This window comes from Phoca vitulina, unplaced genomic scaffold (genome assembly GCF_004348235.1).
Source record: "Phoca vitulina isolate PV1807 unplaced genomic scaffold, GSC_HSeal_1.0 scaffold14, whole genome shotgun sequence".
In the NCBI taxonomy this organism is placed as follows: domain Eukaryota; kingdom Metazoa; phylum Chordata; class Mammalia; order Carnivora; family Phocidae; genus Phoca; species Phoca vitulina.
This window is the reverse complement of record NW_022589717.1, coordinates 31,266,124-31,283,674: the sequence shown is the minus strand read 5'-3', so window position 1 is coordinate 31,283,674 and position 17,551 is coordinate 31,266,124. Positions and strand designations below refer to the sequence as shown.

Here is a 17,551-nt window from a genome sequence, read left to right as displayed (position 1 = left end):
TTAAATACAAAGTAATTACTTCTGGGCATTCCCAATAAGAATTTCTTTAAAATGACATAACAAGTTTTGACTGTACTGAAGAATTTTGGATTGATAAAATGTCTCTTGTTATACGTTCTCAACAGAAATGTCCACAAATCAAAACAAAAATTAGCATGTCAATATAGAAAAATAAAATGATCAAAGAATTAACTAATGAAACACATGGTCTCTTTAGATTTTGTTAAAATGCATATGTATGTTAAAGCTCACTTTCAGAAAAGACCCATCTGAAAAGAGGTCAGATCATCTGCTAAATGATATAAAAGACCTACCCAAGAGTAGAGAAAAAAAGATTATAATCTTAAAATGAAAATGGCTGAAAATGCTCATATTGAGTTAGAAAACAATCAAATTATGTCTCACTCTTTTAAAAATTATTTTAATGGACTATTAACATTTTTTTCCTAAAGTTAAACTAATCGTCTTGAAATTATTTACTTTACAAGTAAAACTGCTTTTAGGTGATCTCATTTAATGTAAGTACAAATCTTTCTATACACATGGACAGGTACAATATAACAAACTGTGAATATGTCACTATGTGAATTTCTGCATATGGCAATTAACAAAAAGACTCCAAATTGTCTGCTTCTGTTTCCAAAGAGAACTTTATCTCCATGAACAGAAATTGTCCCTACTGAAAAGCTGTCATTCTACTAAAGCTCAACTGGAAAAGAGGCAGAAGAAACAAACACTTACAGCAGATGAAGATATAGTAGATCAATGTAGGTGACTAATTAAAAAATATAAAGAATTTATGTTCTCTAATTTTGTCTCTTTTATTTTTATGATACATATTCTCAGGAAAAAGAGTCATTAGTCTTATGTAGTCTTTAATAGTGTATTAAAGGAAGTTGTACAAAGTTCCTTATGTTTTTCAGAGATTTTAAGGCAGTATCTTTAAATGAAAAGTGATCATGGTGAACTTTAAATTTTTAGCCAATAGCTCACCAAAACATGCTTGATTGAATGTGTTACTAAATAATGTGTATAGCTTTCAGTTATACAAAGTTATAAATACACAAAATATCACCTAACAAGTTCCAGTTACCTTTTTCTATTTTTCTAAGTAAATGTAGATATATTTTTCTTATTGTGAGTTCCCATGCATCTTTTAGTAAAATGGTTTGTCAAATTGGAAAAACAGCATCCTACAGTTTTACTTCCCTCTGATGTTTATTATGAATAACATAATTTACATAAATTTCAATGTAATACTATATTTTAAATAGTGAATCCTGATTAAAGTTGCTATATATTTTTGATATAAAATAGTTCAAATCCAGAAATAATTTTAAAAAGTAATTTCTCAGTGCCAAACATATCCATGTATTCATGCCATCATATTAGATGCTCTACAGAATTGCTTTTCTATATGACACCTCTTTGGAAGGTATAAAGCTATAGAATTAGCTACCTGCAGATTAGATTTTTCCATGATCTAATGGCATAAACACTCAGCAGACTGATTAAGACAGGACAAATAAAAAAGAATACATGATTTCTTCTGAGCTTATTACAAATGTGAAATGAAATTATCTCTGTTATAGAGAGGTATATAAACAAGGTTGTAAAATCTAATTATACTTAGAACATGTAGACATGATTAAATAAAATGTTATTGAATTTCTCTGTTAGCTAAAGATGGGTACTTATATCCATTATAATTAATCTAAAAAATGATTACCTTGGTGAACACAGAAAAAGTATGCTATCTGCTTCAGGTAAGTAGATCATTTGACCCTTGAGACGTAAGCAGCTGATCTCAGTCCCAGTCAGTTCATCCTCACATTCTAATTTCTCTACATCCAACAATCCTTCCTTGAAAAGGCAAGACATAACCATTAACTAGTACCTTTCTCCCTACCTAACAATTCAGCAAAAAAGCAGGACACGCATGCTTCATTTCCCACCAAACCATAAGGGAGAATAAATGCACCAAGTAGATGAGGAAGGGCATTTCACCAAAATGGTACTAGGTAGTAAGCAAAGTTGGCTACCTGGCAAACACTGCAGGAAAACGAATTGACTAGCTCCTTGAAACCCAGAAAGACAATAGCTGTACTTCCGTTGGCATATTTGTTTAAAGCTTCCATGAATCGTATTTCTGATTTTCTAGTATGGCTACAACACATAATACTAAGTTCTAGCAAAGAATAAACCAAGCGTCTCCATTCCCCACGCGTGGATTCACAGAACAGCTGGGAGTAGTTCCAAGTACATAAAGTACATGTGGATAAGGCCTTTGCGAGGGCTGCAGGAAGGTCAAGATGTGTACTCTACGACACTTTTGCTATACCAATCTGAAGAATGGAAACTATGAGATCTGGGTGCTACCTAAATAATCAACTGAATGAATATGTTTTCACTTTTATTTTCCCACAAAAATGGCAGGAAGAATAATAGACAATTTAAGGAAGAATTAAATCAGGGCTTTGGTTGAAGTTTAAAAACATTTTCTTTGTCAGTTTTGATTTCTAAAATAGCACATGGTAGCTTTAGGGAGTAAAAGATGTTTGTTTTATTATGTGAAACTGACCTGTCCCGATGAGACAGTCTCAAAACTTATTTTTGTTAATTCTGATCAGTTGATAAGGGTTCCACTGGCCCTCAGGCAAACCGAAAATCAGTAACATTGCCTTTGAAATAGGACTCCCTCTGAGGTTTTGGTTGGGATCTGTCTATACCTTCTCCATATCATAGAATGGTAGAGTAGCTAACTTTCCCTCAGGACCACTTCTAATTTGTAACATCCCTTACTCAATCACATTGAAAGAAATAACATCTTGATTACCTTGCTTCTCAATACGAAAACCGTATTGATGTGTGAAAGGATCCCATGGAAACTAATGTCAATATGAGGACGAACGAGAGAGAAGACAGACAACAGGCTGCAGTTCCCAGGCTGGAGCTACAATGTAGATGGAAAGAAAAGAACATGTGATTAGCTGAAATAATTCTTTTGATTTGAGATTAGATTAAGCGAGCTCAAAAAGACTTAAAAATAGAAAACCATAATCATTTGGTAGGGGAATTGCCTCAACTATGGACTCCTCCCTTGACCTATGTCACTCAGCAATCAAATGGGCATCATATCGTTGCATGAACACGAAACCTAATATGGCTTCAGAGCATTCATATTCAAATATAAGCTAATATAAGTAAGGGAAGCATTTTCAAAGAAGAAAGAAAAGAAACGTGTCTTTTAAAAATGTAGCATGAGGTCTCAAATGCCTGTGGCTTAAGATGAACTTTAAATAGCAAAACCACCAGCAAACACTCATAGTTTATTAAGAGATGGCTAATAATAATAACAGGTAACAGTTAATAATTGCTTAGACACTGGACCAAATGTTCTTTATGCGCTCTGTCTCCTCACATTGTAATGAAGGGAAAATAGGCAGAGAGAGGCCAGGTAATGTGCTCACATTCATACAATGAGAGAGAGGCAGGGCCAGCATAGGAACCCACACTGTACACTACCCGGCTTCTGGATGTATAGGTCTACAACAGATCCCATATGGGCTAATCCTCAATTAATAAGTCTCTTTAATTAAAAGTGGGAAGTATCTCTAACATGTTGGATACAACTTCAAAAGTTAGTTAGGTGAGTTTGGAAAAAAGATGGTGGAGGAGTAGGGGACCCTATTTCAACTGTTCCCCGGAATTGAGCTGGATATCTACCAGACCACTCTGAGCACCCATGAAACCAGCCTGAGATGTAAGAGGATCTGGATCTCTACAAGCAGAATATCGCAGGCGGTTGGTTTTGAGGTAGGAGGCAGGGAGCCCTGATTCCGCGGGCAGATATCGGAGGATAAATGGCAGCGGGAGGGTGCCTGGCCGTGGGGATCCTACACCTCCGGTGAGCGACAGCCTCGCTCACTGGGGATGGGCACAGACTCGCAGACCGGTAGCGGCAGGGAAAGGACTCTAGGGCAGCCCCCAGGGCGGAAACCCAGAGCGGCGGGGTCGCGCCTGTGAACTGCAGCCCCCGGGGTGGAAACCCAGAGCTGTGGGGTCGTGCGGGCAAACTGGGAGCAGCTGGTGGTTTTAGAAGCACAAAGGGCAGAGACGTGCTCCGACCTGGAGGCAGGACTGGGAGCGCTGCGGAGGGGCGCACAACCCAGGCCGCTGCAGTTTATAGCAGCACGGACAGAAACGGAGACGGTGTGGCCTGGAGAGCTCACTGAAGAACAGACTGCGATCTCTCTGCTCTGAGGCAGAGGGTTGGGAACGGTCTCTTCTGCTCTGACTCGCGGAAGAGACACGGAAAGCCGCCAGAGAACAAAAGCTCCAAAACTGATTCCCGCTGAGCCCATCCCCCGCCACAGGGGGGCAGGGCAACTCCGCCCAAACAGGGTTGCCTGAGTAAAAGCGCAGCAGGCCCCTCCCCCAGAAGACAGGCTGGGAAAACAACAGGCCAGCAACCCTAAGGTCCCAAGAAAACAGGTGCATCTTGCTTGGGTTCTGGTCAATAATTTGGACTCTATACATTCCCTCAAACACCCATCAACAGAATGACTAGGAGGAGGAGCCCCCAAAATAGAAAAGACTCAGAGATTATGACTTATGCTGCAGATTTACAAATGGATGCAGATATAACCAAGATGTCGGAGATGGAATTCAGGCTAGCAATTGTGAAGACAATGGCTAGAATGGAGAAATCAATTAATGGCAACATAGAGTCTCTAAGGGCAGAAATGAAAGCTGAATTGGCAGAACTTAAAAATGCTATCAATGAGATCCAATGCAATCTAGATAATCTAACAGCTAGGGTAACTGAGGCAGAAGAACGAATAAGCGACCTGCAAGACAATATAATAGATAAAAAGGGAAAAAAGGAGGCCAGGGAAAAACAACTCAGAATCCATGAAAATAGAATCAGAGAAATAAGTGACACCACGAAGCGTTCCAATGTCAGAATAGTTGGAATCCCGGAGGGAGTGGAGACAGAAAGAGGACTAGAAGATGTATTTGAGCAAATCGTAGCTGAGAACTTCCCTAATCTGGGGAATGAAACAAACATTCGCGTCCTAGAGGCAGAGAGGACCCCTCCCAAGATCAAGGAAAACAGGCCAACGCCCCGGCATGTAATAGTAAAACTTGCAAATCTTAGAACCAAGGAAACCATCTTAAGGGCAGTTAGGGGGAAGAGATTCCTTACGTACAGAGGAAGGAACATCAGAATAACGTCAGACCTATCCACAGAGACCTGGCAAGCCAGAAAGGCCTGGCAAGACATATTCAGGGTACTAAATGAGAAGAACATGCAGCCAAGAATACTTTATCCAGCAAGGCTTTCATTTAGAATGGATGGAGAGATGCAGAGCTTCCACGACCGGCAGAAGCTGAAAGAATATGTGACCACTAAGCTGGCCCTGCGAGAAATATTAAGGGGGGTTCTATAAAAGGAGAAAGACCCCAAGAGTGATATACAACAGAAATTTACAGGAACAATCTATAAAAACAATGTCTTCACAGGAAACATGATGACAATTAATTCATATCTTTCAATAATCACTCTCAACGTGAATGGCCTAAATGCTCCCATAAAACAGCACAGGGTTGCAGATTGGATAAAAAAGGCAGGACCCATCCATATGCTGCCTACAAGAGACTCATCTTCCATGCCAGCGGACCTCAAAAGAAAGCTGGGGTAGCAATTCTTATATCAGACAAATTAGATTTTAAACTAAAGTCTGTAATAAGAGACACAGAAGGACACTATATCATTCTTAAAGGGTCTATCCAACAAGAAGATCTAACAATTGTAAATATCTATGCCCCCAACATGGGAGCAGCCATATACATAAGCCAACTGTTAACCAAAATAAAGAGTCATATTGATAACAATACGTTAATTGTAGGAGACCTCAATACTCCACTCTCAGCAATGGACAGATCATCTAAGCAGAAAATCAACAAGGAAACAAGAGCTTTGAATGATACATTGGACCAGATGGACCTCATAGATATTTACAGAACATTCCACCCTAAAACAACAGAATACTCATTCTTCTCGAGTGCACATGGAACTTTCTCCAGAATAGACCACATACTGGGTCACAAATCAGGTCTCAACTGATACCAAAAGACTGAGATTATTCCCTGTATATTCTCAGACCACAATGTTTTAAAACTGGAACTCAATCACAAGAAAAAATTTGGCAGAAATTCAAACACTTGGAAGCTAAAGACCACTCTGCTCAAGAATGTTTGGGTCAACCAGGAAATCAAAGAAGAATTTAAACAATTCATGGAAATCAATGAGAACGAAAACACATCGGTCCAAAACCTATGGGATACTGCAAAGGCGGTCCTAAGGGGGAAATACATAGCCATCCAAGCCTCACTCAAAAAAATAGAAAAATCCCGAATTCACCAACTACCTCTACACCTTAAAGAACTAGAGAAAAAGCAACAAATGATGCCTAAGCCACACATTAGAAGAGAAATAATTAAAATTAAAGCAGAGATCAATGAATTAGAAACCAGAAACACAGTAGATCAGATCAACGAAACTAGAAGTTGGTTCTTTGAAAGAATTAGTAAGATCGATAAACCACTGGCCAGACTTATCCAAAAGAAAAGAGAAAGGACCCAAATTAATAAAATTATGAATGAAAGGGGAGAGATCACGACTAACACCAAGGAAATAGAAACAATTATTAGAAATTATTATCAACAACTATATGCCAATAAACTGAGCAATCTGGATGAAATGGAGGCCTTCCTGGAAACCTATAAGCTGCCAAGACTGAAACAGGAAGAAATTGACAACCTGAATAGGCTAATAACCAGTAACGAGATTGAAGCAGTGATCAAAAACCTCCCAAAAAACAAGAGTCAAGGGCCTGTTGGATTCCCTGGGGAATTCTACCAAACATTCAAAGAAATAATACCTATTCTACTGAAGCTGTTTCAAAAAATAGAAACAGAAAGAAAACTTCCAAACTCATTCTATGAGGCCAGCATTACCTTAATCCCCAAACCAGGCAAAGACCCCATCAAAAAGGAGAATTTCAGACCGATATCCCTGATGAATATGGATTCCAAAATCCTCAACAAAATCCTAGCTAATAGGATCCAACAATACATTAAAAGGATCATCCAGGGATGCCTGGGTGGCTCAGTTGTTGGGCGTCTGCCTTCGGCTCAGGTCGTGATCCCAGGGTCTGGGGATTGAGCCCCACATCGGGCTCCCTGCTCTGTGGGAAGCCTGCTTCTCCCTCTCCCACTCCCCCTGCTTGTGTTCCCTCTCTCGCTGTCTCTCTCTCTGTCAAAATAAATAAATAAAATCTTTAAAATAAATAAATAAATAAATAAATAAATAAAAATAAAAGGATCATCCACCATGACCAAGTGGGATTTATCCCTGGTATGCAAGGGTGGTTCAACATTTGCAAATCAATCAATGTGATAGAACACATTAATAAGAGGAGGGAGAAGAACCATATGGTCCTCTCAATTGATGCAGAAAAAGCATTTGACAAAATACAACATCCTTTCCTGATTAAAACTCTCCAGAGTATAGGGATAGAGGGAACATTCCTCAAGTTCATAAAATCCATCTATGAAAAACCCACAGCGAATATCATCCTCAATGGGGAAAAGCTGAGAGCCTTTCCCTTAAGATCAGGAACACGTCAAGGATGCCCACTCTCGCCACTAATGTTCAACATAGTACTAGAAGTCCTAGCAACAGCAATCAGACAACAAAAAGAAATAAAAGGTATTCAAATTGGCAAAGAAGAAGTCAAACTCTCTCTTTTCGCAGACGACATGATACTTTATGTGGAAAATCCAAAAGACTCCACCCCCAAATTACTAGAACTCATCCAGCAATTCAGTAATGTGGCAGGATACAAAATCAATGCACAGAAATCAGTTGCTTTCTTATACACTAACAAAGCAACTGTAGAAAGAGAAATTAGAGAAACGACTCCATTTACAATAGCACCAAAAACCATAAGATACCTCGGAATAAACCTAACCAAAGAGGTAAAGGATCTATACTCTAGGAACTACAAAACACTCATGAAAGAAATTGAAGAAGACACAAAAAGATGGAAAAATATTCCATGCTCATGGATTGGAAGAATAAACATTGTTAAAATGTCTATGCTACCCAGAGCAATCTATACCTTCAATGCCATCCCGATCAAAATTCCAATGACATTTTTCAAAGTGCTGGAACAAACAATCCTAAAATTTGTATGGAATCAGAAAAGACCCCGAATCACCAAGGAAATGTTGAAAAAGAAAAACAAAGCTGGGGGCATCACGTTGCCCGATTTCAAGCTATATTACAAAGCTGTGATCACCAAGACAGCATGGTACTGGCACAAAAACAGACATACAGACCAATGGAACAGAATAGAGAACCCAGATATGGACCCTCAACTCTATGGTCAAATAACCTTTGACAAAGCAGGAAAAAACATGCAATGGAAAAAAGACAGTCTCTTCAATAAATGGTGCTGGGAAAATTGGACAGCCACATGCAGAAGAATGAAACTCGACCATTCTCTAACACCATTCACAAAGATAAACTCAAAGTGGATGAAAGACCTCAATGTGAGACAGGAATCCATCAAAATCCTAGAGGAGAACATAGGCAGTAACCTCTTTGACATCGGCCACAGCAACTTCTTTCAAGATACATCTCCAAAAGCTAGTGAAACAAAAGCAAAAATGAACTTTTGGGACTTCATCAAGATAAAAAGCTTCTGCACAGCAAAGGAAACAGTCAACAAAACGAAGAGGCAACCCACAGAATGGAAGAAGATATTTGCAAATGACACTACAGATAAAGGGCTGGTATCCAAGATCTAGAAAGAACTTCTCAAACTCAACACCCAAAAAACAAATAATTACGTCAAAAAGTGGGCAGATGATATGAAAAGACACTTCTCTGAAGAAGACATACAAATGGCTAACAGACACATGAAAAAATGTTCATCATCATTAGCCATCAGGGAAATCCAAATCAAAACCACACTGAGATACCACCTTACACCAGTTAGAATGGCAAAAATGGACAGGGAAAGAAACAACAAATGTCAGAGAGGTTGTGGGGAAAGGGGAACCCTCTTACACTGTTGGTGGGAATGCAAGTTGGTACAGCCACTTTGGAAAACAGTGTGGAGGTGCCTCAAAAATTTAAAAATAGAGCTACCCTATGACCCAGCAATTGCACTTCTGGGTATTTACCCCAAAGACACAGATGTGGTGAAAAGAAGGGCCATATGCACCCCAATGTTCATAGCAGCCATGTCCGCAATAGCCAAACTGTGGAAAGAGCCAAGATGCCCTTCAACAGATGAATGGATAAAGAAGATGTGGTCCATATATACAATGGAATATTAGCCATCAGAAAGGATGAATACCCAACTTTTACATCAACATGGATGGGACTGGAGGAGATTATGCTAAGTGAAATAAGTCAAGCAGAGAAAGTCAATTATCATACGGTTTCACTTATTTGTGGAACATAAGGAATGGCATGGAGGACACTAGGAGAAGGAAGGGAAAAATGATGGGGGGGGGGGATTTGGAGGGAGAGATGAACCATGAGAGACTATGGGCTCTGAGAAACAAACAGGGTTTTAGAGGGGAGGGGGGAGGGGGGATTGGTTAGCCCGGTGATGGGTATTAAGGAGGGCACGTACTGCATGGAGTACTGGGTGTTATATGAAAACAATGGATCGTGGATCACCACATCAAAAACTAATGATGTATTGTATGGTGACTAACATAACATAATAAAATTTAAAAAAAAAAGTTAGGTGAGAGAAAAAAGTAGAAAGGATTTTCAAATGGGTCTGAATAATACAAGTCAAAGGCAGACTCTCATCATCACCCCAACTGTTGTCCTTTGATGCTTTGTCTGCTCAACCCCATGAGAATCTATCATTTTCTTCTTAAGTGTTTGTAAAATTCCCTTCATTTCCCTGAAAATGTCAATGATTGACTTTGAAAGATATTTGAAGTCAGCACATATTTACTCAATGAATGAATAAATAAGTGAAAGACGCTTGTTACCAGAAAATCACCCATTTTCTCCTTTGAAAAAAATAAAAAGCATTCCCATATAATTGTCCCACTGTCCCTGTAAGTGACTAAAACAGAAAAATAAATAAATAAGTAGCCTTCCTAGGGAAAGTTGCAGTATGCTCAAATATACTCAGCTCACATTTGAAAAATTTATGATATATGATGTGTTGCACATCACGTGATATACAATGTGTTAAATGAATAAATGGCCATATGTAACAATGATGTCTTCATGGCCTTTTGTCTCAGGCCTCAAGGAAGTGTGAGGTCATTTTACCTGGGGAAGCACTCTGTATATGGCATTGCCACACTGAGTAACCACTAGGTCCCGGTCAAATATTATGTGAAAAGGAAAAGCTTTGCAGAAGGTATAGGGGCTGATGCGTGATTCCTGGGTACCATTTTCTTCAAATCTATCAAGATCTTCATAAAAGTCTTCTTCTTTTGACTCTTTTTCTTCAATTAAAAATTGAGTATGATCACATTCTTCATTTCTTTGCTGAATAACCTGGAGTTCAAAGGGGAAGATGGTGTTGATTGTCTGCATTTCAGTTTGGTTAAAATACCTAAATACCTAAGAAACTGGTTATGAGAATTGCATTTAGAGGGTTAATTATGCAAATACTATGCATGTCTTAAATAGGAAACTATTTCTAGACATTGTCTTGTGCAATGTGAAAACTGAATAATTATTTACAATAAAATTGCGAATCTGGTATGGGTCCTTTAGTAGCCCAGACGGCCTCTTGGGTAGAATTAGGAGAAAAGCACCCCCTTGTCCTGTAGGCTCCCACTCAGCCAGTACACTTGTTCAGTGAACAATCTACAAAGCATACAAAGTGGCTCTATTTAATATGATAAAAAATGATATTCACAGAGAGAAATGAAATTTAATAGAGATATATATTTAAAATACATGCAATGTCACGGTGCCTGGGTGGCTCCATTGGTTAAGCATCTGACTCTTGATTTCAGCTCAGGTCATGATCACCGGGTCGTGAAATCGAGCTCCATGTTGGGCTCCGAACTCAGGGAGGAGTCTGCTTGAGGTTCTCCCTCTCCCTCCACCCCTCCCCCTGCTCCCACTAAATAAATAAATAAATAAAATCTTTAAAAAAATACATGCAGTGTCATTTTTATCCATCAGTTGGCAATTATGCAAAATACCAAATTGGGTAAGACACAGAAAAAGAGTCATCTCAAATACCACCAGTGGAAGGGGATCTTGATTATACATTCTGAAGGGTAGATTGATAATATACAAGTAATCCCCAAAAAGTTCTATATTCTCTGATTTAATTACAAATCTAGGAACTCATTCTGAGGAAGTAATCATAATAGTGAGTAAAGCTCTATAATTTAAAGACATAACTACATTTCTAAAATATTATTCATAGGCAAATACATTATTAAGGTATAGAGAAGTTGTTTTTTCTTTTGAGTTTAAGAAACTACAAACAACGCATCCCCTTAAAAAGGGAAATACTGTATCTCAACTGCGGCCAGATCCAAATGGGAAGTAGTTGGGGCAAGAGTTCTTCAGTTATAGCTAAATGAAAGCAGATGTTGCTCTTTTTCGCTTTTTTTGTTCAGTTCACTGCACCACACTCTGAAACTGCAGAATGAATCACAGTTAATATGGCCGCTATTGTATATATTCTTTCAAATACAGTTTCCTGACGGAATTAGGATATTACTACTATCAGTGTCATACTAATCTACTACACTGGCTAAATATTAGTATTCTTACGTATGATTTAAGCATTCTGTCCCACTAAAGTTGATTTTTCTAAAGTTTCATAAACAAAATAAGAGTCAATCTTTAAAATGTTCTGCTCTGATTCCATTTTAGCTACAGGAACTGAATTATATGCAACCTAAATTTACTAATTAATTCCTCAATTCTGCTCTTTTGCTTTGATTAAATTGTCAAAATGAACTGCTCTCTGATCATATTTTTAACCTCTCCTCAGTATATTACTTCTTGACATGGTAAAATATTCCTTAAGTAGTTAAACTGTCTGGTAGCTCCGGACCTGTTAAGGTTAGAGATTCAACATAATACTTCAGGAAATTAAAACAGTGCCTTTGACAAAAATTAAATATACAAAACCTAATTAAAAATGAAAATATTTCAGAATTCTGTGACGGAGTACTTGAATCAATAAAGGCCACAAGACAACCTAAATATTGTATAAAGTAAACCACATAATTAAGTAAAAACTTGAATTTTATATAGAGTGTGCTAATGGCTGTCAACCTTCCATGACAAATACACTAATAACCATAGCAACTGCAGGATCCAAGTGTGCCCTAATTTGTGTTTCTTTCCTGAAGTTTCTGTGCTTGTCTCTTGCTCAACTTGCCTAAATAAAAAACGAAACCAAGAGTAGATAGACACAGTGCATAAAGCCCCTGATGAAGGCTCACTTAGTATAGATGTAGTGTTAGTTTGGTGCCAGGATCAAAGATGAGGAATGAAAGGCATCTAATATTTTGACTAACTTCCAATGAGATTCCTAATCATGGATAAATTTTTATTCATTGCCCAAGGTTTTAATTTAACTTTTAAATATGTCTGGATTTGATAAGGTCAAGTTACATAGAGTCCCACTCTCTAGTTGTAGAAAAATTAAGGCTGCATCTGGGAATCACCAACAAGTGCCCCATGAAGCATCGACACTAACTCCTGAAGGAAAGAAAACCACAAAGCCTAACATAACACTACTAGATGAACTAGATGGGATACTTTTCCAATATCATTAATTTAAATGCTACAATTTTTATTTGGCATAATACTGTACTTAAAGCTTGGGCTTCACATATGCGCTAGAACATAACTCTGACATCTAGGAAATATCCATAAAGGAAAAAAAGCTGAAATGGGATATCCCTTTCCCTAATTTTCTCAAACTTAAGGCAACTGAAAAATGGCTCTCAAGCCTGAACGTGCTGAGCGCACAAAAAGCAGTTGACTAGGAGAGACCGTGTGGGTCACAAAGAGTCAAACAACAGTTCTCTTTATAGCACAGAGCTAAGATCGTGTATTATCAATAGCAACACAACTTTTAAAGTATAAGACCTGGCTTCTTTCACCTCGTAATCTAATAAAAGAATTAGAATTAGAATTAGATCTTTAAAAAAAATTATACTAGATTTAGAATTAGATCTTTTTAAAAAAAAGAGCAAAATTTTTACATCACAAAATGAGAAATTCCAACTATATTCCAGGGGCAGAACAATATCTGATTTTATATTCTCTTAGAATTTGACTATCCACATTATGGGTTTTTTGTATGTTGAAGGCTACAGCTTAGCCAGTCACATATCCTTCTGCTGCCCAACTGGTGTGTGCTCACAGGAGATGCAAACTAGGTTTCATGTTGCCTTAAGCAATGTATAATTGGAAAGAGATATCTGCTGCCACAAGGAAAAAAATATCCTGTAGAATGATTTCCAAGGCCAGATGTAGAGTATTGCTGGTGCAGCACTGTTATAGCTCAAATATATATCTGATGAGGTCCACTGGCAGTGATAACTAAAGGTAAATTCACGGAGTATCATGCTTAATATTCTATATGTCACATGTGTTCAGAAGAGTCTCTATCACTGACCATTACCTTCATGTCTATTTCAGTGCCATGTATCTGTTGAGCTACTGTTTTGATGATTCCGATGACAATATCCTGAAGTCCTTCTCTCTCTGAGTAGTAGTGCAGAATGAGTCCTTTGCCCTTTTCTGCATCGGTGCATCTAAAGGAAGGAGCACGCATACCCGGGTAGATAGTAGCGAGGTGGTCATGCAGAGCATCAAGGTTCTGCAATAAAGAGGAAATGGGAAGAACAGATGATGCCTCCACAATGGCAGCTGACATTGAGAAAACAAGATAAGGAAACAGGGCCCAAATCTGAGGTTAGTTGGCAGAATGATTGAGTGAAGGTTCACACAGCACACAACTTTCCCCTGTGTACCTGGACAATTGTAAGGGATGAGCCATAGAGAACTTAAAGCTAAAGTAGTATGATTAAGACAAATATCTGAGGCTATTAACAGTTAATACACTTAAAAGAAGGATAAATAAACAAGTGGTATGTAATAAGAAGCAAGAAAAATATAGTTATGGGCTAAAGCAAAGATATGCATATTTATAGGAGTTTGGGGAAGTTGTATATGCATGTTATAACAAACAATACAGATGCCCAAAGTGACCACATATTACCCTCTGTTTACACTACAATCCTAAAAAGTATGAATGCAAAAAATTATATCAGTGATAAGCCTATGAAACATAGGCCTATTATTTTGAGAGGTAATATTTTAGACTTAAAAACATTTTATAAGTTAAAGTAGCAGGATTGTTTCATATTATTAGTACCCTCCAATCAAGATACAGCATCACCGCGGACCTGTGAAATAATTATCTTTTGGAATGGAATCTTGGAAAACTAATACATTTACCAATAAATGTTTTCTGTACTTGTAGCTTTGCCATTAACATAGAACATACCAAACTCCCCAACATCCTGTTTTACTCACTGATACACAAAACTTATTTTATAATAAATTGCACCATTGCACCAGGAGGAATGGGGTAAACTGTATGTTTTATTTGGCCCAACATGGTCTTTCAAATAACAGTTCATAATGTGCTCGCCTGTGTGTGTCACACGTATGTCGTAAGATACACACATCGTAGCACAGTAGAAGAATTAAGAGTGAGGTAGCTTTAGAATTAAGTAGACTTGGATTTAAAACATGACATTGGGGCGCCTGGGTGGCTCAGTTGGTTAAGCGACTGCCTTCGGCTCAGGTCATGATCCTGGAGTCCTGGGATCGAGTCCCGCATCGGGCTCCCTGCTCGGCAGGGAGTCTGCTTCTCCCTCTGACCCTCCCCCCTCTCATGTACTCGCTCTCTCTCATTCTCTCTCTCTCAAATAAATAAATAAAAAAAAAAAAAAATAAAAATAAAACATGACATTGTCCTCAGCCCTATAACAGCAGCGAACTAAACTGTCAACACCTAAAGGAGCAAGGAAACAATTATCCCCTAGAGACTACATAAAGGAACAGAGTCCTGCCGACACCTTCATTAGGGTCTAGTGAGACCTTAATGGACTTTGACCGAAAAAATACAGAATAAATTTGTGCTGTTTTAGGCACTTATATTTGTGGTGACTTGTTACGGTGGCAATAAAAACTAATACACCAAGCTAATAGTAATCGATCAATAACTGGTCATTATCACTAAAAACAAACAGGTGAAATAAAATAGTTTCAGAATCCCATGAGGATAAAAGAATGCATCAAAAAAGAAGGTGCTGGAGAGAGGCCAAAATCGAACTACGGTTCTAGTTCCAAATGTCTCAAAGAAGCCAATTTAGGAAAACAGAAGAATCCAGTGAGATATTAGGAAGTGAGTACCAGGTGGTTCCATGGGGGCCCAAATTCGAGAAATACCCCACCAGGGCACCGATGGCACTGCGGTTTAGTTTTTTTCTGTCCCCTCCATTCAATGATTCATTCATTCTATAGTTACTCCATATGCATTATATATTATGAACTGTATGAGGTACAAGCTGGGGGCAGGGTAGAGAGTCAGACACAAATCTGCAGCACATGGACCTTGGCTTTAAGCAGCTCATGGTTCATATCACAAATAAATGTGCAGAGTGGCTTTTGAGGCATAAAAATCGGAGCCAATAGCTCAGACTGAAAGAATAGGGTCCAAAAACTTCAAAGTGAAGAGAAGCCCTGAGCTAGGTCATGAAAGGTTGACATTCTGATTCAGAGAAATGTTTCAATAGTCTTCTCAATTGAGTGAATCTGGTTTCTTTTTCAACTGCCTTCGTGCCTAGTGATTTTTGTTTTCTTCCTGAAAATTACACCTGTTAAAATCAAATCAGGCCCGCTCTTAACAAAAATTTCAGTTTGTCCTGATTGCCTCTAGAGGTTGCTATTGTCATATAAAAGGAATCCAATATGGCAGATGCTAAGTATTGGACAGTTTATAGAAACTGCAAGCCACTGAAGGCCTGAAACTATTTTACTTGGTTGAGTAGTAGGAAGTTCTTCCTGTAAGTTTTCCTCATGAAAATTCTTCCCTGGGAAGGGAAGACATGAAGACTGTTCCTTTATAACTCTTCCAGATCCCTTCTGCAACTACCGGGGTTGCAAAAAAATGTGAGAGAAAATCTGGTGCTAAGAAACATCATGAAAAAAGTTTAGTACTCATTTCCATTTCTCACAAAGTAAAAATTGAGCTTGTTGCTGCATTTAGGAAATGTCTAATGTAGTCAGTTCCGGGTACTATGCTGTGGCTGATTTCAAAGAAAAAAGAAATGGAGTCCAATGATAAATTAAAATATGTATCGTGATTTCTTTACATTTTCCCTCTCCAAAATGTTCAAATATACCATAAATCAATATGCCAACATCACTTCCATCCTCACCTATTTTCCCCTTGTGTCAAATTGTACCATTAGCACATTTCTATATGCAACTAAACAGATGGCATGAGACAGTAACTGGCACCATTTACATAAGCAGCACCACTGATGCCAACGAAGGCCAGAGATAGGCCAGGATAGCCCAAGACCCTTTGCCATGAGTCACACAAAGGTAGACGCGGCACCTTAAATGTGGACCCATTTTAATTTAAATAAAAATACTGATAATCCTAAGGTATTAAAATTGATAATAAAATATTGCTTAAATTCATCACTTCAAAGCAAGTGGAATACCAAAACGCATCAAGCCAGAATGTTCACCTTTTAAGTTTTTGTGGTAACCAACTCTCCAGAGTTTTATTGTTTTATTGAATTTGCTATTAATTAAATGGACAAGTAAAGTGCTTTCCTGGAGCATAAAAGATTTAACACCACTTAATCTAAGATTGATTTTCTTTAGATAGTATCTAACACACAAAATACTCTCGGGATTTCTTTAGTTGCAGCTTTCTTTACTTGGTTTTATTGGTTTTATTCTCTCAAAATTCAAGTGATGACCACAGCCTGTCTACTATTAGAAATGGACTTCATGATTAAAAATTAAATTGATTTCATCTGAGTACATTTCTATTGCTAAAAATGAGCCTTCTTCACAGTTACACTGTACTTCTTTGCAGCAACCTGAAAGATGACAAAAAAAGATTCTCAAAAAAGCCAAGGGACAACTCTGTCCACCTTTTATAATATGATCTATATAAAGCTAATTATTCATCCACAGGACGGTAGCAATGTATTCTGGAGAACAAGAGTTTCATATTAAAACTGGTATTCTGTTTTATTTCTAAATATACCATGGGAATAGGTATACAAAAAAAGACCTGAATGGCCAGTTATAAAGAAGTATACGTACATAAAAGAGACATAAAAAAAATGTAAACACATATATTTTAGCACAGTAGATTCCCAGCAAACAATAAAGCAAAGCTTAAGTATGCTCTGACTT

General features: G+C 38.0%; 1 protein-coding gene across 5 annotated transcripts in view; it reads right to left on the bottom strand.

The window, feature by feature from the left end:
* GUCY1B1 (guanylate cyclase 1 soluble subunit beta 1) overlaps nucleotides 1-17,551 on the bottom strand; it is a 106,111-nt gene that overhangs the window by 61,938 nt on the left and 26,622 nt on the right. For all 5 annotated transcript variants that reach the window (XM_032413055.1, XM_032413056.1, XM_032413057.1 and 2 more), the window contains exons 5-8: nucleotides 13,722-13,919; nucleotides 10,379-10,609; nucleotides 2,837-2,953; nucleotides 1,730-1,863 (exon numbers count right to left, since the gene is read on the bottom strand). In XM_032413055.1, coding sequence (XP_032268946.1) covers nucleotides 1,730-1,863; nucleotides 2,837-2,953; nucleotides 10,379-10,609; nucleotides 13,722-13,919 — 680 coding nt within the window. The remainder of the gene's footprint in view (nucleotides 1-1,729; nucleotides 1,864-2,836; nucleotides 2,954-10,378; nucleotides 10,610-13,721; nucleotides 13,920-17,551) is intronic.